The sequence below is a fragment of the Octopus sinensis genome, linkage group LG25 (genome assembly GCF_006345805.1).
Source record: "Octopus sinensis linkage group LG25, ASM634580v1, whole genome shotgun sequence".
NCBI lineage: Eukaryota > Metazoa > Mollusca > Cephalopoda > Octopoda > Octopodidae > Octopus > Octopus sinensis.
Genome location: NC_043021.1, coordinates 24,823,774 through 24,851,522, shown reverse-complemented (window position 1 = coordinate 24,851,522; position 27,749 = coordinate 24,823,774). Strand labels below are relative to the sequence as shown.

Sequence of the window (27,749 nt, the reverse complement as noted above, 5' to 3'; positions counted from 1 at the left end):
TCATTATTATTGTCAGCAGCAGCTTTGCATCTGCTTTTCCATGCTGCCGTGGGTTGGACAGGATTTTTCAGGTAGCTTCCTAACACCAACCCTTTTCGTCCCTTCTTGGGGCAGACAGGGATATCATGGAGCTCGTCTAAGAGTCAGGGTGCATAACATTCCAGCAGAAAACATTCTTTAATCCCAAACGTTGTCAATCTAAATAAAAGCTTGAAGCAAACTGACGTTATTTGAGTTCCCGAATATGAGGTGCAAAGCATGGCTGTGTGGTGAAGAAGCTTGCTTCCCAACCACATGGCTTCAGGTTCAGTCCCCACGGCACCTAGGGAAGTGTCTTCTATTATAGCCCTGGGCCAACCAAAGCCTTGTCATATAGATGTATGAGAGTTGAGGTTTGTGAATGTGTTTGTGTCTCCTTGTTTGACATCAGAGGATTGTTGTAGATGAATGTCCACTGCCAACAGTCTGTGAAAAACATGTCTGACTATAGAGAAACATTATTTCGCTTGGAAACAGGTGAAGGTTGGACACAGGAAGAGCATCCAGCTGTAAAGAATCTGCTTCAAAAAACCCCACCCAACCCACTCAAGCACAGAAAAGAAGATAAAACAATGAAGATAAATACAATTTGTTGTACATAAAAAAAAAACCAAAACAACAACAACAACAATACCTTCAAATTCTTTAACTCATACTTCAGGGCCAACATGTTCTGCTTTTTGCCAACCATACTGGTATAAATCCTATGAGATAAAACAAAAACAAATTACCACTATTAATTAACTTGCAACATTACAAAATATTATACATAGCAGACGATAATAATTAAAACAAAAAACCCATTTTGTGTTTTATGCAAAACTGCCCAGTTTTTATCAAATTCTCTTCACTAAAAACGATTTCTGAAAAAACATCAGTAAGACAAGTGGAGTTGTTGAGCTGCAATGGACTGATTCCAGTAAATACAAATAGACAGAGCTGAGTGGTTAAGAAGTTTGCTCTTTAACCAAGTGGTTGTGGGGTCCTATTCCACTGTGTGTAACCTTGGGTAGATGTCTTCTACTATAGCCCCAGGCCAACCACAGCCTTGCAAGTGGAGTTGGTAGATGGAAACCAAAACAAGTTTGTTATATGTATCATCATCACCCATTAACATCTGTTTTCCATGCTGGCATGGGTTGGAGATCTTGATAGGAACTGGGAAGACCATGTGCCATATATATATACATACATAAGTGTGTGTGTGTGTGTGTGTATATATATATATATCTATATATATATATTCTTTTACTTGTTTCAGTCATTTGATTGTGGCCATGAGGGAGCCCCACCTTTTTAGTTGAAGAAATCGGCCCCAGGACTTATTCTTTGTAAGCCTTGTACTTATTCTATTGGTCTCTTTTGCCGAACCCCAGAACCATGTGGTCCAGAAGCAAGCTCCTAACCACACAGCCACCCCTGCACCTACTTATGTAGAATCTACAAAGTGTTTGCATCAACTGATGTAATGTAAATCAGTATGTCCTGCCAGTGTTCATTCCGTTTTAACCACTGAAACTCCGGCCTGAACTGCAATTGAAAAGTGAGGTGTTGAGATTATCTATCGTAAGTGGCTATAAGTGGATTTTCTTTGAGTCGGTGGATCATCATCATCATCGTTTAACGTCTGCTTTCCATGCTAGCATGGGTTGGACGATTTGACTGAGGACTGGCAAACCAACGGCCGCACCAGGCTCCAATCTTGATTTGGCAGAGTTTCTACAGCTGGATGCCCTTCCTAACGCCAACCACTCTGAGAGTGGATAGAGATTAAAATAAAAGAATGGAAAATCAAAACACCTGGCATCACTAAAAAAACAAAACAAAACAAAACAAAACATTTTAGATAAATGAATAAATAAAATGCATTTTTCAAGTGATGCCAAATGTTTTGATTTTAAATTTTTGAATTAATCTCTCTCATCATCATCATCATCATCATCATGATTTAATTAATGTCCATTGTCCATGCTGGCATAGATTGTATATATGATGGGCTTCTTTCAGTTTTTGTCTACATTTGCCTGGATTTGGTCAACCTGTAGCAGAAGACATTTCTCCAAGATGCTGCACAAGGAGAATGAAGACAGTTGGGAATTGAGCTTCTTAACTGCACAGCCACATTGGCACTTCTGGATGATGATGATGATGATGATGATACCACCACCACCACCACCACCACCTACACCATTAATCTTTCTAGGTAGCTATTATTTGGTCAGGTCTATGGCACAGTATATTGCCTCTGCTCTAAATCCCATGTCCCCTTATCTATCCCGATACTGTGACACCTGCCTCAAAGTAAGTTCATGAACAAAGAAATATATTTTTTTAGTATTTATGTCTGCTTTCCATGCTAGCATGGGTTGGACAGTCAGACAGGGTGAAAAGGTCAGCAGACCAAGCCTTGTTCTAGTTTCTCAGTTTTAGAATGGTTTCTATGGCTGGATGCCCTTCCTAACCTCAAACACTTTACAGGGTTTACTAGCACCAGAACTGTGAGTCTGCCTCGAAACTTGCAGAACTAAAGAGGTCCCTTGCCTGAAAGGGAGACCAGGAAATAGGATGGATGCTCTATGTGAGGTGTTGAGATGTAAATATATGACTGAAGGAAGAAAAGGGGTAGATTTGTTGAGGGAGAGAGATTTCTTATATCTTGACAATGAAGGGAATCAGTTTTATTGCTATCTCCAGGAAGGTCACACTGATACACAGGGGCAAGGCATTGGGGGTAAGCATTTTCTACTCTAGACCCAGGTGAACCAAACACCTTTGAGTGGATTTGGTAGAGGGAAACTGGAAGAAACCTCTTGTTTCTCTGTCAACTTGTCTTGATATTGTGTGAAGGTTGTAAATGAGTCGTTCATTTCCAATTTTTGATGAAAAAATGTTAAGCCATAGGAAAAAAAATTACCCTGCTTGGAAAGAGGTAAGGGCTGACGATAGGAAAGGCATACAACCGTGGAAACTTTGCCTTAATGAATCCAAATGACCCATGCAAGTTTGAAAAAGTAGATGCTAAATAATGATGATGATATCAATGAAGAGAAAGAAGGAATATCAGGACATTTCAACCGTTTGGGAAAAAAAAGAGAAAATATGAAAGAAGAAGGGAGACAACTCCAAAATCCAAAACATTCCAAATTTAATGTGAATGACTACAGCTGGGGAGTGTTTCAGATCCTTCTGAGACAACTCCAGAAATGTTTTTTTGCCTTATTCAACCTCCTCATTGAAACATTCACTGATTTAAAGAATATAAAATAACAATCAGAGAACTTAAAATCTACAAAAATAACATCAAAATCAAGGCAGGACAAGCTTTTAGGTTAATTTGAATTAGTTTAATGGTGAAGCAAAGTAAACTAAAATGAAATAAAATACATATAAATGTCTTACAGCTGTTTCAGAAACAGCTGTAAGGCACTTTTATATTACTTCATTTTATTTTTGCTTACTTTGCTTCACCATTAAACTAATTCAAATTAACCTAAAAGCTTGTCATGCCTTGATTTTGTTTTCCTCTTCTTGAAATTATACCTACAGACTTAGGGGGTGGCTATGGATCCCCACTCCTCTCCCTACTGGACAGTAACTACAACAACTCCAGCTCCTGTTATGAACTTGGGGCCTAGCAGCTTATCACTTGAAGCACTCAGACCACATACCTATTAGTTTAGATCACCAGTGACCTAAACTCTCATTCTTCTAAAATGCAGACATAAGAAAACATGAGCACAGGATCCACTAGAAATAGTAGCCAAACTCTACTGTCTTAGACTAAGAAGGACACTTTGGCAAATAGTCCCAGATACTCAGACAGATTAACTACGGTTGGAAAACTTCTGAAGGTATGTTTGTTTAATCAAGTTGGACTAGGTGCTAAATAATAGCACAAACACAAAGATCTGGGGTTCTTAATATTTTTTTCTATTTTGTGGTGGACTGGAAATTAATTGAAGGGAATTAATTAAAAACGGTTATTGGGGCACTTCAGATGAAAGATTACAAACAAAAATTTATTCTAAAGTCAAAGACATGTTTTTTTAAGATGCTCAAACCTCATCAGTGTGTAGTCTTCTAATCATCATCATCCTTTTTTACCATTATTCTTCCATGATGGCAAGAGTTGAATGATCTGAGAGGATCTGCTGAGTCTGAACACTATATTAAGCTCCAGTGTCTGCTTTGGCATGGTTTCTATGTCTGGATGCCTTTCCAAATTCTAACCATTTTACAGTGTGATCTTTTTCTGTGGCACCAACACTAGTGATATCTCAATGCAGCAGGCAAGACAAAGACACCCTTTTGACTGACTGGGGTACACCAGGAGAGGGGGGGAGGTGGTTTTTATGCAAGGGATGAGAGGTTAAAGTGTGAAAGAAAGGGCTGGAACAGAACAGGTTTCTTGGTGTAGAGGAGATACATAGCTGTCCATGTTATGAAAGAGAGGATTGGAAGGAACCAGCATGGGGCTGGAAAGCGAAATGAAATAGTGGGGATGAGGTGTTGGGGTGGTCCCCTCAAGATATGAGGTGAGGAGGAAGGATTGGCGACAGAACAAGAAGTGTTGGTGTTTAGGGGTTAGAAGAGTGTATGGTGAGAATGAGAAATGGTTAGAAATGGGTGAATCTGTGACACATCAGGCACACCACACACATCGATTTCAAATTTTGGCACAAGGCCAGCAATTTCAGGTAAGAGGGCAAGTTGATCACATCGACCCCTGTGTTCAACTAGTACTTATTTTATCGACCCTGAAAGGATGAGAGCCAAAACTGAGCTTGGCAGAATTTGAACTCAGAATATAAAGATGAATGAAGTGCTGCTAACCATTTTGCCCAGCTTGCTAACCGTTCTGCCATCGCACAGCCTTAGCATGCTAACCGTTCTGGCAGCCTTTCACATACACACAGATGTTAACACAAACACTACTGTCACTTACCTGACTCTGTGACGCAGCACCAGGCTGTCCTGGATCAACTGATTCACAAACTGATATTCCCCACCCCACGTCACACTCTCCACGGTGCTGGCTGTCGCTGCTGCATGTGGCGCTGCTCGTTTATTGAAGGTGAAGCAACGGTTGGCTCTTCTTCGTTGCTGTAGAATGGTGGGTTACACATGCAGAAGTCATAGGTCTGATTAGTTTCTTCCACCACTGATCTCAAACTCTCCAATTTGCTGACTTTCTTAACTAAAAATTAAAAAAAAAAAAAAAATCGAGCGATACGCTTCACTTGAGACGACTTATTGAGTCAAGTAAAATCAAAAAAAAATCAAGATTGAAATCAAAATGGAAATTGTAATTGTGGCCAATGTCCGTGCCACCTGACTGGCACCCGTGCTGGTGGCACGTAATAAGCACCTTTCAAGCATGGGTCGATGCCAATGATGCCTGACTGGCTCCCCGTGCCAGTGGCGCGTAAAAAGCACCATCCAAATGTGGTCAATACCAGTCCTCTACCGACTGGCACGTAAAAAGCACCATCTGAACATGGTCAATGCCAGTGCCACCTGACTGGCTCCTGTGCTGGTGGCACATAAAAAGCACCCACTACACTCTTGGCATGGTTGGTGTTAGGAAGGGCATCCAGCTGTAGAAACCTTAGCAGATCAGATTGGAGCCTGGTGCAGCTTACTGGTTTGCCAGTCCCCAGTCAAACCATCCAACCCATGCCAGCATGGAAAATGGATGTTAAACGATGATGATGATGATGAAATAAAATAAAAGTGAAAATTATTAACTGATGGTGAGATGGATAAAGAAACTAGCAGACATGACTGAGTAATTAAGAAAGGAAGAAGGACTATATTATTTAAAATGTGTGGCATTTTGGGCAAATGACCTCCATTGTAGCCCTAGGCCAAAGCCTTGTGAGTGGATCTGGTTGATGGAAACTGAAAGAAGCCTGACATATATCATCATCATCATAATTATTGCTTTAACATCCACTTTTCCATGGTTGAATGGATCCGACAGAATTTGTTGCGCTAGACTTGTTACGGCTGGGTGTCCTTGCCATCACCAACCCTCATCTATTTCCAAACAAAATAACATTTCCTCGTGGCCAGACATGTTTCCACACAAGTTTGCATGATGCTGACACTCGCTACTATCACATGATGTCAAGGCAAGGAGACAGTAACACACACACGTATGTACATATGTGTGTGTGAGTTCCCTTACGTGATAGTCGTCAAATGAGAATCGCCATCATACAAATGGTGTCCTTCAATTCCAGTCTTCCATAAAAACATGTCTGGCTAGAGGAATGTTTCCTTGCTTGGAAACAGGCGAAGGTTGGTGACAGGAATGGCATCCAGCCATAGAAGAATCTGCAATCATGGAAAGGTGGACGTCAAAATTATGAAGCTGACAGTAAGGGAGACTTCTGTTATTTCTAACAGGCCAAGAGGCAACAAAGATTGTTTAACCCAAGTCAGACCTGACTGACCAAAACCAAACCTGCAATCAAGCGCAATCTGGCCATGACCATCTCATCGTTTACAGATAACTCAGGGTTGAAATTTTCGGTCAAGGTTATGGCAGAGTATGCAGCCTCTTGTCGAAATCCCATGACATCTGCTGTGTGAGGATTTGATGGAAATTTGGCTTTCCTTTCTAGCCAGTCGAAGAACCATACTGGTGACGTGTGTGATACTAATCAACCAACCGATGCCAACAAGAAACACTGTGTGGTTCTATAGACTGGTTTTGTGTGGGAAATGAAATGACCGATATTTTGTGAAGTGACTGGTGTTAGGAAGGGCATCCAGCTGTAAAAAAACCATGCCAAAACAGACCCAGAAGTTTGATGCAGTCACAAGCCTTTCACTTCAAGTAAGACCCCAAAATAAATAAATAAATAGGCTTCCAAACTGAATAGTGACCTCACACGTGTCAGTGGCACATAAAGCACCCAGTTGACTGTAAAGAAGGGCATCCAGCTGTACAAAGCATGTCAAAGCAGACACTTGATGCAGTCCTTGAACACACCCAGTCCTGTTAAACTATCCAGCCTGCGTCAGTATGAAACATGGACATGTGATGATGATGATGATGATGATATAAATTTTTTTAACTGCAAGAATTGTAAAAAAAAATGGAAAAGAAAAAAAAGGGCATTTACTTGTTATGGAGTCTTGAAAGTTGTTCTTTTCTACATTTTCGATTGCTTTGGCTGCACTTTCTTCATCCAGTTCTGTGGCTAAGAACTTCCAGCCATTGAGCTTATGGCCGAGTAAAGGGTAGATGCAACAGGATCCGGTACCTGCGAAAAGAGTTCAGGAAGCAAAAGAGAATCCTTGAGAATTCTCACCTCTGGCGCCAATCTGTCTCAAATCTCTCGGGTCTTATGATAAAAACTGTTTTAAAGTGCTTCCATTAAAATTTCATGTTCATTTACGTTCTAATGTGAGCTTGACCTCTTTGTTACTGAATTTCTGTTCAAAGACAGTTTTTGTTTCAATTAATTTTGAAAATAATGAAAATTTAGTAAAATAATCTTGATATTAAAAAGCTGGTGTTTGGAACAGAAATAAACACAAAATTTTGATGAAAGATTTTAATCTAGATCCCTTTAAAACAGAGAATTTGTATAAAAGAACCAAGAGTGGTCTCAAGTGTCTTTGTATCAAATGGGTTAATCTGACAAAATCAGATTAATTCAACAGAAATAGGATAGTGAAAGGATTTAAAAATGAAAGCCTGGTGAGGAATGGAACCACTGTTTACTCTTTCTCAGTTCCCAAAAGCAGAATCTCTGAAGAACCAAAGCAAATGTTAGTTGTTCCAACTCCAGGGAGCAGGTGAAAAGCCAAAGTTAACTCCCCCTGTCATATATAAACTGCCACCCACGACCCCCACTGCTAGAGCCAATGCCAAAAATAACAACCAAATCTCATTCAAAACAGTCTTAAATAAAGAAGGACACACTGAAAAATTTAGTCCATGATATAAAAAAAACAACAAGATGGTCATGGTTGGAACACATCTCATTACAGGACTGCTTGATCAAGGCTAACCTAGGGTTAAACAACAATAGCTAATGTCCCCTGATGGTTGCTAAGTGGTGTGTCGTCATGTGATGTAGTGTTTCTGTCTACCACACCCTACTCTAATTAAATGCCATTTCAGTGGCTAATTATAGCTTCTCTAATTGGCCTTCATTATAAGCTTGAGCATATGTGTGCGTCTGTCTGTCTGTCTGTCTCTCTGAATAATCTAATCTCATCCTTCAGGTTTCAAACAATTCACCTCAAACTAAGGAACCCTAATCCCAACTTCAGGACCCAACCATATCTGACCCCATCCCCCAACTAATTACCACCATGAGCCCCTGTGGCTGTGCCTCCATCTCCCTATTAGTTTTATATCTATTTTCATCATTTATGCTAAAACAGTTTGCAACAGAAGCAGCCTTCCACATATCCTGACCACCCCTACTGAACTCATGGGGGCTGAGTGTGAAATTAGGACTTCCTCTGCTGACATATTTGACATAACATACTCACAGATACATGGTTATACACATAGGTGTGCACGCACATGCACAGGTAAAAATGCAGATGCACACATACACTAAACAGACCCATGCAGTTACACAAAAAACACATATAGACACACAGATACACCTTTACACACACACACACACACACACACAAGCATCGATTTACACACACACATAGATACGTAGCCATCCATACATGTACAGATATAACTATAGATACACACACACACACACACTTACCAATATCGATACCCTGGATGGGAGCAGAGGATTGATCAGAGACAATCAGATCTTCAATCCAGTGAATGTAGTTCAGCCGAAGTGGAATGGTTGGCACCAAACGATTGGAAGGGATATTGACTTCCAGCCCAAAATCTTCCTTCAAGAGAATTGTACTGAGCAAGCGAAGAGCTGCAGGATTCTTGAAATCAAGAACTAGTTTACCAGAAAGATTCTGTTCCAAATGGCTTCGAAATTCTGGATATTTCAAGGCTAATTCTTTGAAGTTAGGTTTGCGTTTTTTGTATAGATTCCGGGGATGCATGAATTTGTTCAAAGACATTTTCAAGAGTTCTTCATCCAACAGAACTGTAAAAATAATAATAATAATAACGATAATAATAAGCAACATAGAATGTTCTGGTAACAATAGGATCAAAGAGAAAGAAGAAAAAGCGAACAACTATGGCAATTTGAAGTGGGAAATACACAGGTTGTAGGCAACGAAGAGAGTGGATGTGATACCAGTAGTGACTGGCACATTTGGAAGTATCAGCACTCAACTACCAACATAGCTAAAAAAAGAGTGGTACAAGTGTGAAGGTAGAACACCTACAAAAATAAGCACTGTTTGGAACTGCAAGAATTCTTTGCAGGGTCCATGAAGCATGACCATTAAACAAGTGTCACCTTAGTCTGCTGGCTGTGGACAGCTGACACTTTCCATCATACCCAGCAAAATAAACTGAGAGTTTGCATCAAATGATAATAATAATAACAGGAGTACTCAGAGAGTGCAAACCTCTGCTAAGGCAACTCCATTGTCCTCTCAATGATTAGCTGGAGATGATTTTTAAAAGGAGAATGTCTGAAATAAACTTGACTGCTCTCACAAGTGAGAATACTAAAAATGAACCCAACTGCTCTCAAAAATGAAGTAAAAAAACAGGAAAATAATCCAGAATCCTTGTTCGGTACCTGATCGATCCCAATGGTAGCCATGGAATGTGAAGGTGGCTGTAGAAAATTAGTAACAGTAATAAATAGTTTATTCAAAGTTAATAAATTCACCATTCAAAATAGTTTTAAAGGCAGAGGTAATAATAATAAGTTCTACTCAGGAATTTTTAAATGAATAGCAGGAGACCTTTTGGTTTTCCATTCTCTTAAATTCCAGTCTTCCTTTAGTATTCCTGTTAACTTAGATCGATATATAGATGTATATATAATATATATATATTATAAAAACATGTTAGTGTTATTTAATTTCCGAATGGTTTTGCTGCCAATCGTTTTTATGCTGTTTGATTTCTTTATCCATCAGTTTCTACTAAGGTAGAGATGCGAGTAAAAGGGCATCCAGCTGTAGAAACATTGCCAGATAAGACCGGAGCCTGGTGCAGCCTTCTGGCTTCCCAGATCCCCGGTCGAACCGTCCAACCCATGCTAGCATGGAGAACGGACGTTAAACGATGATGATGATGATGATGATGATGATGATGATAGAGAAATGAAAATAAAACTTTGGAAACAGCCTAAAGGGAGATAATTGAGAAAGACTTGAAAGCAGAGACAAAGAGGAATCGAGGCAAGGACCCACATACAAGCATACCAAGGGGTTTCAGGATTTCGTTTTTACTGTGATGGACACAGCTCTTCTTCAGCTCAGCAAATTGCCAATTCTCTTGATCCTCTGTCATCTCCTTGGTAAGGCTTAGCATCCTGACGCCAGCCTTCGATACTTCATCCAATGTCTTTCTGGGTCTCCTTCTTCTACAAGTTCCATCCACTTTAAGTGACCAGCACTTCTTTATGCAACTGTCCCCATCCAAGTGCATCACATGACCAAACCAGTTCAGTCTTCTCTCTTGCACACTGCATCCAATTTCTCTGATGCCCTGCTTTTCCCTCAATACACTAGCACATCCAGTGGAGCATAGAAGCTTCATTCCCCTGCATTTAGAGCCCACATCTCACTACCATGCAACATAGCTATATGTACACAAGCATCAAACAATCTGCCCTTCACTCAAGGAGAGAGTGAGAGCAAGAGACCTTTTGTAGCCAAGAGGTAAAAGCTCTCTGAACTTTCTCCATCCTATCCTTATCCTACACTTTCACATCACCCTCCTCTTCCAATGCTATTTAAGTCACCAAGGAAACAGAAACTATCAACTACTTTTACAGAGCCTCCAAGGCATTTGAGAAAACCAGTTCCCCATGGATCCTTGGTATTTATTGTACTTTCTGGATCACAAAATGAAACAGTCTCTCTCTCTTGGGGGCAACCAGATTGAACTGTCTCAAATGTAACTGCTTGAAACAGTCGTAACTTCTGGTACTTGACTGAGGAAAGAAGGCCACGAATGACCCATCTTTTTATGCCTGTCCTTCTAATTGTTGTTTCTCTTGTCCACCTTTGTATTGTCCATCTGTCCGAATGCTTTATCGTCTTCTACTGTGTTTTTGTTCCATATAGATATAAATACATGACAGATACAGAAAAGTACAAGACTGCCTCACACACCTGGAAAGGATGCTAGTTCCCAGCAAGGTTAACTCCCAGCTACTACTTACTGGTATTCCAGTTGTTTGGGGCCAAGTGAGTGAAATGCCTTGCTCAAGGGTACCACTGAAGGCTGTACTTACACAAACACATTCAAGTTTGTTCTACTCCATGTTTCAACTGTAAGTTTAGTGTTTCTTTCTTTTTCCTATTTCCAAAACTCTGCCATTTGTTTCAAGTAGAAAATAAAGACAAACCTTCTGAATAGCAGTTTATTTTGCAAATACCCGTCCAAAGTAAAGTGGATTTCTTTTCTACCTGTGTAGAATAAAATGTATTATTCAGGAATGCAAAAATCAACAGAATTGTCTTTGAGACATTCTTTAAGATTTTCTCCTGATTTGCGACACAAACGATTCATGGCAAAACTCTCTGCAATGGCTGTGAAAGATGATCTCTGTAACTGATTGAAGTCCTTTATTCTTGGCTGAAAACATTTAGTCACGGTTCTAGGACATCATTCGTTACCCTATGAGATGACATTTGCTGTACCACAGGGACCCATGATTGGGCTCCTGCTGTTTGTCACACACATTAATGATAAAGACGCCAAATTGAAGTATGTTGCAGTGTTGAAATACGCAGATGACACCAAGCTGTACCTTGAAATAAAGATAACAGCTCCCGTACACTATAAACCTTTCCTGCAATCAGACCTGGACACAGTGCAGCAATGGATTACTGACTGGCAATTCAGGCTGGCTGTGAACGACAAGTGCATCCCCAGGCACTTTGGGAGGCAAAACCCAGCTTTTATATACTCGCTCAACAACACCAGTTGCTAGTGAATGTCAGTTATTGCCAACAGCGATCTCTAGGATTGGCAAGAAGACCAAGGGTGTCTCAGCCTCACCATCAATTTAAAGCTGTCTATGGCTAGGGTACATCCATACTTGCATCACCAAATAAGCAATCTGCATCAGTTGTTTGTTTACGTGACACTACGTCTTCCAAACACTTTCATGCTTCCTGAAATTCGCCGACAGTACACCCGAGGCCACCACTCCTCTTTCTTTCTTCTTTCCCGTTTCCTTTTTCTTTTTAGACTTTTTCGTTGTTCCCTTCCTGTGCATATTCTACGAACTGTTTAAGCACTTTGGGTTCCTTTTTCTGATGAGTTGTGGTGCACCTGAGCACTGAGTACAATAGGTACATTAGTATTATCTTACCTTACTTTACTCGGATATTCTGTGATGGAGCAAAATATTTATTTTAAATCAGCTTTCAGAGAATTTTACTCAGAGAAATGAAAGCTTAAAGTTACTGATTCGGTTGTCAGAATAATTAGTGATAAAATATTTTATATATTTTCGCTTCAAAAGAGACAATGGACAAACATACAATGTGATGGATGGATTTGCTAGAAATAGCAGCGAAAATTCTTCAAGGCACCAACTTACAACTTACAGTCTCTAAAATACGAAGGAAGACGAGTTGGATAATATAGTGCGAGATATTATACCTGAAAATGTGGAATCCCGGGAACAGCTATCACGGGGAAGGATTAGGGGGCAAAAATGAAAACAAAACGTCTTATAATCGTAATTCCTGTTGCATGAAAATTAGGAAGGAAAACAATCGCTGTTCCGAAAGTCCGCTCTGGAAAACAAAACAATAATAATGGTAAGTAAACGAAATGGTCACGGAGGGAACGTCTGCGATGATTGTTATGTTTAATTGAAGTTGACAAACAAGTTTCGCTAAAATTAAATTTGAATAATTTAAACTTACCAAAGAAAATTTAAATACGTCAATATAGGTTGTCAAGCAAAAGTATTACGAACGTTATCCAGAACATATACATATATATATATACATATATATATACACATTGGCCTGCTCGCTTAGCCAGCGGGGTGGCGTCATTTGAAGGCTAAGGCAATGCGAAGCGCATTGTGACCAGCGATGTGTAGCAACATCTGATAGCCTGGTCGATCACGGTGATCACGGTCACGGTGATATATATATATATATATATATATATAGAGAGAGAGAGAGAGAGAGAGAAGAATACAGTGTACATTCAAACACATAAGAGATACCCCACCAAAAAATAGGATATCTGACACACTAGAAAGAGCAGTTAAACTCCAAGCCATTAATTGTAATTCTGAAAGTGAATGAAAAATGAAAACCTTTACCTTATTGTCCTAGACCATGCATAGTTTCTGCAGACTTATATATATACATACATATATACACACACGGCTGTGTGAGTATATAAAATCTATTATTATATTCAAATGTCAGCGAAGCGCCATGTGTTTGGAAACAGGAAGTAAATGTTCGGTGTCGACCTTTTCGATCCTCATTTGCCCAGAGAGTGCTTTAGTCCCAAGTGTAGCCCCTAACAATAGTTTTAGAGGGGCTTATCAGGACTTTAGGGTTCCAATGAATATAAAATGTTTCTTTCTTGAATTATGCGGTACTACTTGAGGACAGTGGTCCCGGTGCGCGTACTCGCATAGTCGTGCATCCGAGCTAGCTAGTCGTGACTAGTCGATCCTACAACGACTACCTAGCAAAATAAATAAAATTTTTGTTGAACAAAGTAAATAAAACACAAAAACACAAAGTAAGGATCGACTAGTCATGACTAGCTAGCGCGAGTGCGCGCACCGGGACCACTGTTCTCAAGTAGAACCGAATTATGCCAGGCTCATGAGGACCGGTTTCAATGGCGTGTATATTCCCCACCTGGACGGGACACCTGTCCGTCGCCAGATTATTCAATTTTGCCAGCTGAGTGGACTGGAGCAACGTGAAATGAAGTGTTTTGCTCAAGAACACAGCGCATCGCCCGGTCCAGGAATCGAAACCACAGTCTTACGATCACAAGTCCAACACCCTAACCACTAAGCCACGCACCTCCTCTTCCTCCAATGAGTATATTTTATAATTGCTTTAATAATATATATTTGGGAATTCAGTTTTGCAGCGATTCGATTAAGAAGGTTGCGATTACAATTACGATGGTAATAAAGATTCATTCAAAAAAAATTCAGAAAGAAACGATGTGTTATGTCTTTTTAACCGTTCAACAATTGCCCTTAAATGTTGCGCAACGTCAAAAATAAAATCTGTGTCATAATCCTCATTTCTATAATTTGTTATTTATATAAAACTGGAAAGCATGTTGAAAAAACGTCGAAGTTTACTTTTAGCCTATCATGATACAGATCGAAAATAGTCAGTATCTACAAAATTTCACTAAAAACATTAAGAAAATTATAGGAAAACAAACGAGAGGTTGGGGTACTAAACTATAGTTATGCTCTGTTTAATAAGTACACTTGGATGTAATCTTCTCTTCGCATCTCAGCAGCGTTAAAAGAAAGCAATCCTTCGGTATTGGTAGACGACGTCATTCATACATACAACCTTACTTCATGGCAGATAAAAAGGCTAGGCTGAAAAAGATAGTGAAAGACGTCGCCTCCTCATACCGATACTCTGGAGACCAATACCGAAGGATCGCCCTTTAAGAATATAAACTAACTCCGGTGCTTGATTGGTATTTTATTTTATCGATCACATAAGGATGAAAGATGAAATTAGAGTATGGCCGGGATGGAAACAGCCATATTGTCCGATGCTCTGCAAATTTTGTCAATCATTCTCTCGTCCTGCTAGAAATAACAGCGAAATCTTCCTCAAATCGTAACACATTGCTTTTATTTATTTATTTTTCTAAGGCCAGACATATTGTGTAATGCAAGGATCCTTTCGGTTTGAACGGCAGTTTTTAAAAATAATTTCCACGTAACTAAACACTTTTAAACTTCGCATACTGGTAGAATGTGTTTATAAAACATCTCTTTCTCTTGGCTTTATTGAGAAAATTCTATGGTTTGTAAGATATTTGTTGTTTTTTTTCTTCAATTTCTGCAATTTCAACCAATCAATGACGTCTATTGAGGTAAAAAAGCATTCTGTGCCGTATGAATATGTGCCTCGTTTAAGAAACAGATTGGGTTTATTTACATTTGTGAAGAAAAAAAAAGCCCTTCCCCCCACCCCTAACCCTAAAACAGATGAAATGCAATAGATCGATACTAGGGTCATAATTATGGGTGACAATTTCATATGACACTGCTAGAAAAAACTGCCGTTCAAACCGAAACGATCCTAATGCTGTCCTAGATACATCATGTTTAATTACAAAGGGATGGTCACAACTTGATTGCTTCTAATTGTAGGTCAGATCAATCAGAGTTGATCAGGGGCCAAGCATTTTAAACACTACTTTGCAACAAGTGAGCCTCGATGTGCTAGAAATCATAGCTAAATTATCCACAAATCACTTTAATATATGAAAAAGAAGAGAGGCATAATTGACAACGCAGTTCTAGACTCTTCTATTTCCACGAAAGACGACGGTCATGCATTTGGCTGCCGTTTCTAGTAACTCTAGTGACTCCGTATTGGTCTTTCAGCTTGGGTATTATTGACTTCTACACCAAGCATACCAACATACACTTTACTATTAAGTTTTCATGCAGCAGGTGACACTGACAAATCTTTCCCAGTCAGTCGTTGGCATTTAAACCGGCCCCAAATATTCTTCTCCCTGCTTTTATGGTCAAACTAACCAGATCTGGCCTCTCACACCAACCCTACAATGTCATTCCAATAAGAAACCATCATGTCTTTAAAATACAACCTGAATAAATAAGCCTTACTGGGGGATCTGGAAGCTGAAGGGTCAAGCTATGAGATCCTTGTGTTCATTAACAGAAACCCTGAACACAGAGTACGACATAGAAACCTGCTCTATTTTACACGGCCATTTGTGTGGTGCTGGTGGAACTAATGCTTTACCATCCTTTTATTCAGTTGCCATCATAGCTTGGATTGAAAAATGCCATGTGGTGTTTGGATTGATATATGCCATGTGGTGTTTGGATTGATAGATGCCATGTGGTGTTTGGATTGATAGATGCCATGTGGTGTTTGGATTGATATATGTCATGTAGTGTTTAGATTGATATATGCCATGTAGTGTTTGGATTGAAAAATTCCATGTGGTGTTTGGATTGATAGATGCCATGTGGTGTTTGTTGGGGAAATGTTTATCAAGAATGATAAATCAAGGTTGTTTTTTTGGGGGGGGGGGGGCTGCTGCATCCTGTACTTCACTCCTGTCATTCTAAGATCTCTTCTAATGGTTGGACTTCCTTTGTTTGCTTTGGGGCCTCAATTTTGTGCAGGAGTCATTGGGGTCCCATTGTGATGTAGAGTGTCTTGGACTTTTTTAGGGCAGATAGAGTTCATCCCTTTCTGAGTCTGATCATTTCCAGAAGAAAGAAAGATAGACAGAAAGACAGAGTGAGAGAATATAATAGCAGAAGTTGAGTGGTACTTTATTTATCAACCCTGAAAGGATAAAAGGCAAAGCAGACGTTGGTAGGATTTGAACTCAGAACATAGAGAGCTGCAAAGATTATTGAAAATCAATCTATCCAACTCTCTAATTATTATATAATGTTTTTGAGGAGGTTTTAACAAGACTGAAATATGTCTGCGGTTATCACACTACATTCATCATCATCATCATCATCATCATTTAATGTCTACTTTTCTAAGCTTGAATGGGTCAAGAGGAGTTTGTTCAAAGCAGAGCTGGATGCTCTTCCAGTTGCCAACCAGCATCAAATGATGATGTATATGTGTCTTGTTAGTAACATAGTTATTTTACCAAATTCTTTGTCATTTTCAATATTAATTGAAACAAAGCCAGTGGATTTCAGCAAAAACAAAACAGTTTCTCTGACAATTAAACTCTGTAAATAACATTATAAAAGAAAAAACCTCACATAAAAATACAGTTTTTTTTTTGTTTTTTTCTTCTGAACTTGACATTTTCCTGATCAAACCTGTATGTTCTTAATTTCCACCTGGATGGCATCAGGTGTTGTGTCAGGATGTTGCAGTCTTCCTTTTTCTTTTTATTCCAGCCTCAATACATATGAAACGGTTTGATTTCTATCATCATCATCATCATCATCATCATCATCATCGTTTAACATCCGCTTTCCATGCTAGCATGTGTTGGACGGTTCGACCGGGGATCTGGGAAGCCAGAAGGCTGCACCAGGCCCAGTCTGATCTGGCAGTGTTTCTACGGCTGGATGCCCTTCCTAACGCCAACCACTCCGAGAATGTAGTGGGTGCTTTTTACATGCCACCGGCACAGGTGCCAGGGGGGTCCGGCATCGGCCACGATCGGATGGAGCTTTTTATGTGCCACCAGCACGGGAGGCCAGGCAAGGCTGGCAACGGCCACGAACGGATGGTGCTTTTTACGTGCCACCAGCACGAGGCCAGTCGGGGCGGCGCTGGCAACAGCCACGTTCGGATGGTTCTCTTACGTGCCCCTGGCACTGGTAGTATCTCAGTTGCAATTTCCATTGATCGATTTTGATTAAAATCGTTCTCAAGATTAAAATCGTTCTTCCATGTAAGTTGCTTCAAATCCCTTGTGTTTGTATTGTCTTACATCCTTAGTATTCTTTATCTTCATACTGGAAGGTTGTTAATAAAATAAGGCAAAAGTTTACACCTGGGACAATGTCACTATGACAAACTCACCTGGTGGAATTGGTAGTGTGCCAAACAAAATGCAGAGCAGCATTTTTTGGGGGTTTTTTTGGCTCTTTATATTCTGAATTCCAATTTTGCCAAGGTTGACTTTGCCATTCATTGTTTTTGGGTCAACAGAATAAGTACCAGTTGAGCAAGGGGCTCGGCGTAATTAACTGACCCCTATTCCTGTGAAAACAATGACTAGCCTTCAACCAACATTTGCAATCTGTTACAATAGCCAGAGAATTTTTCCTTCCATTTTTTAAAACCAAATTAAAATACATATTTCACAGAACACTAATGAGTGTGGCTGGGTTTTTTTTTAATTAAATAAATATAAATTCCAGTAAAAAAAAGCTCTCTTCACCTTTTATCAATTTAATTTGTATTTTTGGTATTTAATCTGTTTTCTTTTTATTTTCCAAATGTAAATTCCAAACTGTGGTTGATGCTGTTGAATGGATAATCATTTAACTTTGCTGAGCAAATCAATGAGATCAAGGCCAAACATATGATCGAATATTTGGTCATTGACCCACAAGGCCAAGACACCTGGAAATTCGCTCCATAACCAATGATTTTGGACTCAGTGCCACTGTATGGCACCTTGGGTCTCCAGCTACAGCACTGCACCAACTAATACCCTGTGAATAGATATGGAAGATGGGAGCTGAAAGAAACTTGTCTTGTGTATGTATGTGTGTGGGAGAGAGAGAGAGAAAGTGTGTAATATACATGTGTATATATTTGTGTGCCTTTGTGAGTTTATAATACATGTGTGTGTGTATGTACATGCATTTATGTGTGCGTGCGTGAGAGTATAATGCGTGAGTGCATGTGCACTTGCTAACGTTTGTGTTTCTCCCAAAACCCCTCAGTTAATTATTTCCCTCCTAAGCAGGTTGTCATTCACTTTGCTTTTTCAAAAACGAGTGTGGAATAAGATGTCCCTAACTTAAAAACAGGTATGGGTAAGTGGCAGGAAAGGCATCCGGCTGTGAAATAATGCTGCAATAATATATCCATCTAACTCATGCTAGCAGAGGAAAATGGACGTTAAAGCAGAAATTAGTTTGCAAATAAAAGATGGTAACACCACTGCTATATAAAAGTATGAAAAAGAAAAAAAAAAACTAAGAAAAATGTACTAAAAAAATTACATTTTCATTTTTCATGCAATTAATTTAATTTGATAAAATATGGTCCTTTATATAAATTAATTGCAAAATTTTCAAAAAATCTTTGATTCAGGTTCAGTCCCACTGTGTGGACGTTTGGGCCACAAGGGTCTTCCACTATAGTCCTAGGTCAACCAATACTTTTGAGTGAATTTGGTAGATGGAAACTGTGTGGAAGTCTATCGTATATATATATATATATATATATATATATATGTGCGTATGTGTGCATATGTTTGTGTGTGTGTGTTTGTCCCCTACCACCACTTGACAACCAATGTTGGTTTGTTTATGTTCCCATAACTTAGCTGTTCAGCAAAGGAGATCAAGAGAATAAGCACCAGATTTAAAAAGTAGGTATTGAGGTTGATTAATTCAAATAAAATTTTCCATGGTGGTGCCCCAGCATGGCCGCAGTCTAATGACTGAAACAAGTAAAATATAACAAAAAAAATTTCATAAAATAAACTTGTGAAATTATTCCTACTGACCACCAAGAGATATATTTTGTACAGTTTCATAAATAAACAAACTGAAACTGAACTTAATCTAATCTATCAATAATACTGAGAAGATTAGATTAAGCGAGGTTAGATTAGTTTGTTTATGAAAATATGCAAAATATTTACTGCAGCTGATGGGTCATCAGGTGCAAGAGGAAGGAAGTTTCTTCACCTCACCATCATTGTAAGTTGCCCAAACCTTGACCTTATACTTTTCAGATACACATTGACCTCCTGGGGCATTCATTTGGAAATAAAGTTTGTGCAACAAATATGTCGTCGTCATCATCATCATCATCATTGTCGTTTTTAAACTGCACTTTTTCTAGGTTTGGATGAGTGAAACGGAATTTGGTGAGGCAGCAGTTCTACAGCCAAACGCTATTCTTCTTGTCAATCTTCACCCGTTTCTAAGCAAAATAATATTTCTCCAAGGCCAGACATGTTTTGCATGGAAGACTGAAAAGGCATGACATTTCTTTACTGCCCACAAGGGGCTAAACATAGAGGGGACAAACAAAGACAGACAAAGGGATTAAGTTGATTATATCAACCCCAGTGCATAATTAGAACTTAATTTATCGACCCTGAAAGGATGAAAGGCAAAGTTGACCTCAGTGGAATTTGAACAGAGAACGTAGTGGCAGACGAAATACCTATTTCTTTACTACCCACAAGGGGTTAAACACAGAGAGGACAAACAAGGACAGACAAACGGATTAAGTCGATTATATCGACCTCAGTGCGTAACTGGTACTTAATTTATCGACCCTGAAAAGATGAAAGGCAAAGTCGACCTGGGTGGAATTTGAACTCAGAACATAGTGGCAGACGAAATACCACTAAGCATTTCGCCCGGCATACTAACGAAAAGGCATGGCACTTGTTTGCAACAATTACAGGGTCTCAAGACAAGGACACCCCCCCACTCACATCTACATGTGTGTGTGTGTGTGTGTATATATCTGTTATCCTTTTTTTATCTTTTACTTGTTTTAATCATTAGAGTGTGGCCATGCTGGAGCACCACCTAGAAGAATTTTTGAAGAATAGACACTGGAACTAATTTTTAATGCCTGGTACTTATTCCACCAGTCTCTTTTGCCAAACCACTAAGTTATGGAGATGTAAACACACCAACATCGGTTGTCAAGTGATGGGGGGGGGGCGGAGACAAACATACACAGACACAAACATATACACACACACACACACATATATATATATACGTAAGACAGGCTTCTCTTAGTTTCCATCTACCAAGTCCACTCACAAGGCTTTGGCTGGGCTGAGGCTATAGCAGAAGACACTTGCCCAAAGTGCCACGCAGTGGGACTGAACCCGGAATCGTGTGGTTGGTAAGCAGGCTACTTACCACACAGCCACTCCTGCACCTATATATATATACACACACACACACACACACTTATATATATATGTATATATATAATATAAATAATATATATATATATATATATATGCATATGTGGGCACAGGACGTCACGAAACGTGTACAACGAAAAATATGAAGTACGAATACATGGAATATGAACTATTTTTTCAAACAACGAAGGGACACAAATGGAAAACAAGACAAACAACATAAAGAACGACCCTTCATCAGTTGTTGGCTATCTATCTATCTATCTATCTATCTATCTATCTATCTATATATATATATATATATATATACACACACATATATATAGCCATTATGAAAGACTGCCAAATGTGGAGAATGAATGGGAGGAGGAGAGTTTCCCAAAGATTGACTCCATTGAGGGACCAGCTATCTGAATCGACAGTACCCAGGTAGATAAAGCAATTAAGGATATGAAGACAGGGATAGCACCATCAGGAATCTATGCTGGGATGCTTAAAATATTGGGCAGTGTGGGTTACGGTCTTGTCACCTGCATCGTAAATCAGGTAGTTCACGAAGGAATCATACCCAATGACTGGTGTAAATAATGATAATAATAATAATAATAATAATAAGGTGCACCACAGCTTGTCAAAAGTGCGTATAAAGTATATGCAGTAATGTACAAATGTCTGGAACGTGAACAATGTATGCTTGCGAGTGTATGGAGGGGAGAAAATCAGGTGTAGTGTTGGCGAATCTCAGGAAGCATGGAAGTTTTGAAGGATGCAATGCTCCGACAACTAACAACTGATGCCAGCAGTTTGTTCCATGCTTCAGCAACTCTTAGCGTGAAAAAATGTTTCCGAAAGTCATGGGAGCTGTGCTGTTTTCTGACTTTGTAAATATGCCCACGGGTGTTAGACGGGTGGAGTTTGAAAAGGTGCTCAGAGTTATTGTTTGTAAGATGGCTAATAATTTTATGGGTGTCTGCCAAGTCAGCTGCCAGATGTCAGAGTTTCAATGTATCCATGCCCAGGGAAGTAAGGCGTTCAGAAATGGCAAATGCCTGATGGAGGGTATTCTCTTGGCTGCACGTCACTGAACGGCTTCCAGACGATTGATATCCTGGGCAAGATAGGGGTTCCAGACTGGTAATGCAAATTCCAGGTGAGGTCGTACCATAGCTGTATAAAGCCGCAGATGGATAGCCAGAGAGCAGCTCACAAAGAACTTGGTGAGTGATGCCAAGACACCCTCAGCCTTCTTGGCAATTTTAGCGATGTGTTTTGTCCAACACAAATTGCTGTCGACAATAACACATAGGTCACGTTCACAAGAAGACTTTTTGAGATTAGTGTTGTGGAGGGAGTAAGTAGATGCTGGGGTTTTCCTCCCAAAATGCACCATAGTCAACTGCTACAAGGGGAAAGGTGATGCTTTAGATAGAAATAACTACAGGGGTATAAAATTATTGGATTAGGTGATGAAAGTTACAGAGAGGGTCATAGCCCAACTAATTAGGGAGACAGTTAGCCTAGATGAGATGCAGTTTGGTTTTGTGCCAGGCAGAAGCACCACTGATGCTATATTTCTGGTAAGACAGCAACAAGAGAAACACCAAGCCAAAGATAAACTTTTGTACTTGGCTTTTGTTGACTTGGAGAAAGCCTTTGGCAGGACCACCGATCCCTTATCTGGTGGGCAATGCAGAAACTGGAGATAGGCGAGTGGCTGGTAAGAGCTGTACAAGCCCTGTACAGGGACGCTGTCAGTAAGGTGAGGGTTGGCAATGAGTATAGTGAAGAATTCTGAGTAGAAGTAGGGGTTCACCAAGGATCAGTCCTCAGCCCCCTCTTATTCATTATAGTCCTCCAGGCAATAACAGAGGAATTTAAGATAGGCAGCCCTTGGGAGCTCCTCTATGCTGATGACCTTGCTGTAATAGCCGAGTCACTGCCAGAACTGGAGACAAAGTTTCAGGTGTGGAAGCAAGGTCTAGAATCAAAGGGCTTTAGGGCTAACCTAGCCAAAACCAAAGTCTTAATAAGTAGGAAGGCTGTCAAATCACAACCCCCTTTCAGGTAGATGACCCTGCTTGATCTATAGAAAAGGCAAGGGTAGAAACTCCATATGATGTACCCAGTGTAAGCTATGGACTCATAAAACGTGCAGCAATATCAAAGAAAGGTTAACCAGGAAAATAGTTTTTCTGTGTGGCAGATGTACTGGGGCAATAAACACTGGAGATGTACAGAAGACAGATTCCATCACATGCCAGGGGAAGAAACTAGAAGTAGTTAATAGCTTCTGCTACCTAAGCGACCAAGTCTGTAGTGGGGGTGGTTGCTCTGAGAGTGAAGTGACTAGAGTAAGAGAAGCCTGGGCAAATTTTAGGGAGCTCCTACCTCTGCTGGCAACTAAAGGTCTCTCGCTCAGGGTGAAAGGTAGGCTGTATGATGCATGTGTGCGAACTGCCATGCTACACGGCAGTGAAATGTGGGCTGTGGGCTGAGGACATGAAAGAAATGCAGCTGGTGTGACCCACTGGGTGTGTAATATCAGTGTGCATACACGACATAGTCTAAGGGCCCTGAGAGAAAAGTAGGGCATAAGAAGCGTCAAATGTGGTGTGCAAGAGAGATGACTGCATTGGTATGGTCATGTGTTACGTATGGATGAAGAAAGCTGTATGAGGAAGTTCCACTCCCTAACTGTGGAAAGAACCTGTGAAAGAGGTAGACCCAGGATGACATGGGATGAGATGGTGAAGCATGACCTTCGAACATTGGGCCTCACAGAGGCAATGACAGGAGACCGGGACCTTTGGAGATATGTTGTGATTGAGAAGACCCAGCATCTAAGGTGAGATCGCAGCCACACATGTCCAGCCCTGTTAAGAATACCCCTGATGTGATATGATATGCTTGAGAAGACCCATTGAGTCAAGTAAAATCAATATCGTAGCTGGGGCTGGTGCCCCCTGACTGGCTCATGTGCTGGTGGCACATAAAAAGCACCATCTGAACATGGTTGATGCCAGGTCCACCTGAGTGACACTTGTGTGTCACATAAAAAGCACCCACTACGGTCTCGGAGTGGTTGGCATTAGGAAGGGCATCCAGCTGTAGAAACCTTGGCAGATCAGATTGGAGCCTGGTGCAGCTGCTGGCTCTCCAGACATCAGCCAAACCGTCCAACCCATGCCAGCATGGAAAATGGACGTTAATCAATGATGATGATGATGATGATGATATATAAGTATGTATGTGTGTATGTATGTATGTGTGTATACACTGGCTTTTTTTTCAGTTTCCATCAACCAAATCCACTCACAAGGCTTTGGTCTGCCTGGGGCTACAGTACAAGACAGTTGCCCAAGGTGCTACACAGTGGGACTGAAACCTGAACCATGTAGTTGAGAAGCAAGCTTCACACAACACAGCCACACCTGTGCCTATATATGTGTGCACAGGTGTGCGTGTGTGTAAAATAAAAATTAAATTAATTGGAAAACAAGTTTGGTAACTGGAAGAGCATCATCATTATCATCATCATCATCATCATCATCATCATCACTTTTCCGTGCCTCCATGGGTCAGACAGAATTTGTTGAGGCATATTCTGTCTGGCTGGATGCTCTTCCTGTTGCCAACCCTCACCTACCTCCAAGCAAGGTAATATTTCCCTCTGATTGGGCATGTCGTTCCATGGAAGACTGCAAACAAACCACTCCACTTGAGTGACAGTGATGCCTGCCTACAATCAGTGTGTGATAGATGTTGAGACCATAGCACACACACACACATGTTGGGCTTCTTTCAGTTTCCATGTGCAAAATCCACCCACAAGGGTTTTGTCAGCCCCAGGGCTATATTAGAAGACATTTGCCCAAGGTGCCATGCCATAGAACTGAACCTGTGATCACATGGTTAGGAAGCAAGCTTCTTAACCACACAGCTACACCAGCCCTTTGTGAAAGCATTGCCTCAGTATGATATCACTCTAACCCATACTGGTGTGAGAAAACAGATGTTAACTAAATGGAAAAAAATTTATTGATGACTTGGAGTAGAATCCTTAAACCAGTGTCATAATGCCTTGTGGTGTTGGTTCTCACACTTTACGTTCTGAGTTCAAACCCCACTAAGGTCAGCTTTGTTTTTCCTCTCTCCAGGATTGCTAAAATACAATACCTATCAAATAATGGGGTTGATATTATCGTTTAAACCCTCCACACAAAGTTCTAAGCTTTTGGCTATGTTAGAAACGATTATTATTATTATTATTATCATTGTTATCAATATTGATAATAATGTGAGGACGCATGGCCTGGTGGTTAAGATATTGCAATCATGATCTTGAGATCATGGTTTCAATTCTTAGGCCGGGTGGTGCATTATGTTCTTGAGCAAAACACTTCATCGCATGTTGCTCTGTGACCATTTCGACACCTGATGTATGGCACACCTGTGCATGTGTTCAGGTAAATTTTGATTTGATGGAGAGAGTGAGCTAATGCGTGGCATAAGCATTTGATCCTTGTAAACATTTTATTTGTGTTGGTCGTTTGGCAAGAGCTGGACCCTCGACCGTTGTCTTTGCTGGGAGAGTCCGTCTGCAGCAATTGTTTGCATGCTGGATGGGGAGCTGAGCGGCACTTCATTCCATCTTTACATTCTGAGTTAAGATTCAGCCGAGGTTGACTTTGCCTTTCATACTTTGGGGTGGGGTGGGGTTGAGAAAATAAGTACCAGTGATGTCCTGGGGTGGATGCAATTGACTTATCACCCCACCCCCCTGCGAACTTGCTGATCTTATGTCCATAGGCAGTGGGTGGGGGGGTAGAGTCGTTGGCATATTGGACAGAATGCTTAGCGGCATTTCTTTTGATTCTATTACTACCTCTACTACTATCATGCCCATTACCTACATAACCACTACAACCATGACCACCACCACCATCACTACTACTACTACTACTACTACTACTACTACTACTACTATTGCTGCTGCTGCTAATTGTAGGAGCAGGGATAAAATGCAATAAAAAAAATAAATAAATGCTTTGAGGAGTGGAATGTTATTCTGAAATTGTAAGGGGTAAGAAGAAATTACTTTCCAGCTATGATCCAGGGGTCATTTGAAAAATGCCATTTCATTTTACTGGGGAGCTAAAGTAAGAGGGGGAATGGCCGGAGAATCTGAAATGTGTGGCACCAGTTAAAATAAACGAATCAGAAAATAAATAAACCATTTAAATAATCTGAAGAGAAACATTTTTGTTGGTCCTTGTAGAATGATGCAATGGAAGGCACAAGGTAAGGTTATGGCATTTATATTTTGACGGAGTTTCCGATGAGGAATTCCAGATCTCATGTAAACAGACAAAAGGTATGGAACTGGAGGTATGGAAAGGCGTCGAGCTGGCAGAATGGTTAGCACGTTGGGCGAAATGCTTAGCGGTATTTCGGCTGCCGTGACGTTGTAAGTTCAAATTCCGCCGAGGTCGACTTTGCCTTTCATCCTTTCGGGGTCGATAAATTAAGTACCAGTTATGCACTGGGGTCGATGTAATCGACTTAATACCTATGTCTGTCCATGTTTGTCCCCTCTATGTTTAGCCCCTTGTGGGTAATAAAGAAATAAGTATGGAACTGGAGAAGGGTGGGGGGGGGGGGTGTTAAAAGAAATGAAAAAGAGAAAAAATTTCCAGAATTGTAATTTCTTTTATATGAAAATGAAGCAGAAAGAAAACGAAGAATATAAAACAAAACCCCCCCAAAAAAACTGCTGTTTTTACCTTTCTTTATGATGAGGTATTCCTCATCTGAAACTCTGTCTTTTATTAGGGAGATTGGGGGGGGGGGCAGGTACGTTATGTGTTTCATAAATATATAACAGGTCCCAGGTGAGATTGATCAGAACAAGCCCACCTCTGTTGTACAGAAATTGTTGGTTGTGATATGGAGAAGAGAAAAGCTTTGATCGAAATCTTTTCTATAGAAATTACGTCATATGTTTTTAATGAATATAAATACTCTTACGTATTATATTAAGTACTCTCTCTCTCTTGCTCTTTTTCTCTTGCTCTCTCTCTCTCCCTTTCTCTTTCGCACACACTTACCTGACCTGTCTGGTATGTTTGGCATTGGGCGAGACTAAAATTTTACACATTACTAATACAACTACTTCAGTCGGTTTTTTTTACCTAATTGAAAATAAACAACAAAAAGACTACACCAAAAAAAAATGCTGCCTTTTCAATAATAGAAAATTGTTTTCATTCATGAGCTTACCTCGGATTGTATTATTTATTAATGTTTATTATAATTAATAATTGAAGGGAAAATCCAATTCATACTCTGGGAATTTTGGACAAAGAAAAAAAATAGCTGAAAGGTGTAAAGGAAAATATAACAAATTTACATTTTTATGCTTAAATGAGGAAAAAAGAAAAACGAAAACACGAGGAAAAGCGTTTAGTTGTGTAAAAGTATTTGAAACTTTGTATTATTTACCATCCATTATTTACATGCGTATCGTATATATAAGGGGTGGAAAAGCCTGTTAGAAAGTGGGCTCTGTTAAAGGCGGCCTGAGTGCCAGGGTACCAGGTGAGGGTGTTAAATGGTGACAATGGAATAAAGTCAATGACCCATCCAAGCTCCAGTGTCCCCTTTCCTATAGTTTCCACAGCTGGATGTCCTTCCGAGTGCCAACTATTTTACAAAGTATTCTGGGTGATTTCTTTTTTTTGTGACACCAGCGCTAGTAAAGCAA

The 27,749-nt window shown here is 40.1% G+C and overlaps 1 protein-coding gene across 1 annotated transcript in view; it reads right to left on the bottom strand.

The window, feature by feature from the left end:
- Positions 1-27,406, bottom strand: part of LOC115224468 (RNA N6-adenosine-methyltransferase mettl16-like) — a 35,503-nt gene extending 8,097 nt beyond the window's left edge. The window contains 7 exon segments of the mRNA XM_029795378.2: positions 674-743; positions 4,985-5,093; positions 5,096-5,236; positions 7,173-7,313; positions 8,793-9,140; positions 13,069-13,077; positions 27,398-27,406. Of these exon segments, the coding sequence (XP_029651238.2) occupies positions 674-743; positions 4,985-5,093; positions 5,096-5,236; positions 7,173-7,313; positions 8,793-9,114 (783 nt within the window). The 5' untranslated portion in view covers positions 9,115-9,140; positions 13,069-13,077; positions 27,398-27,406.
- Positions 27,407-27,749: the final 343 nt, after the last annotated feature.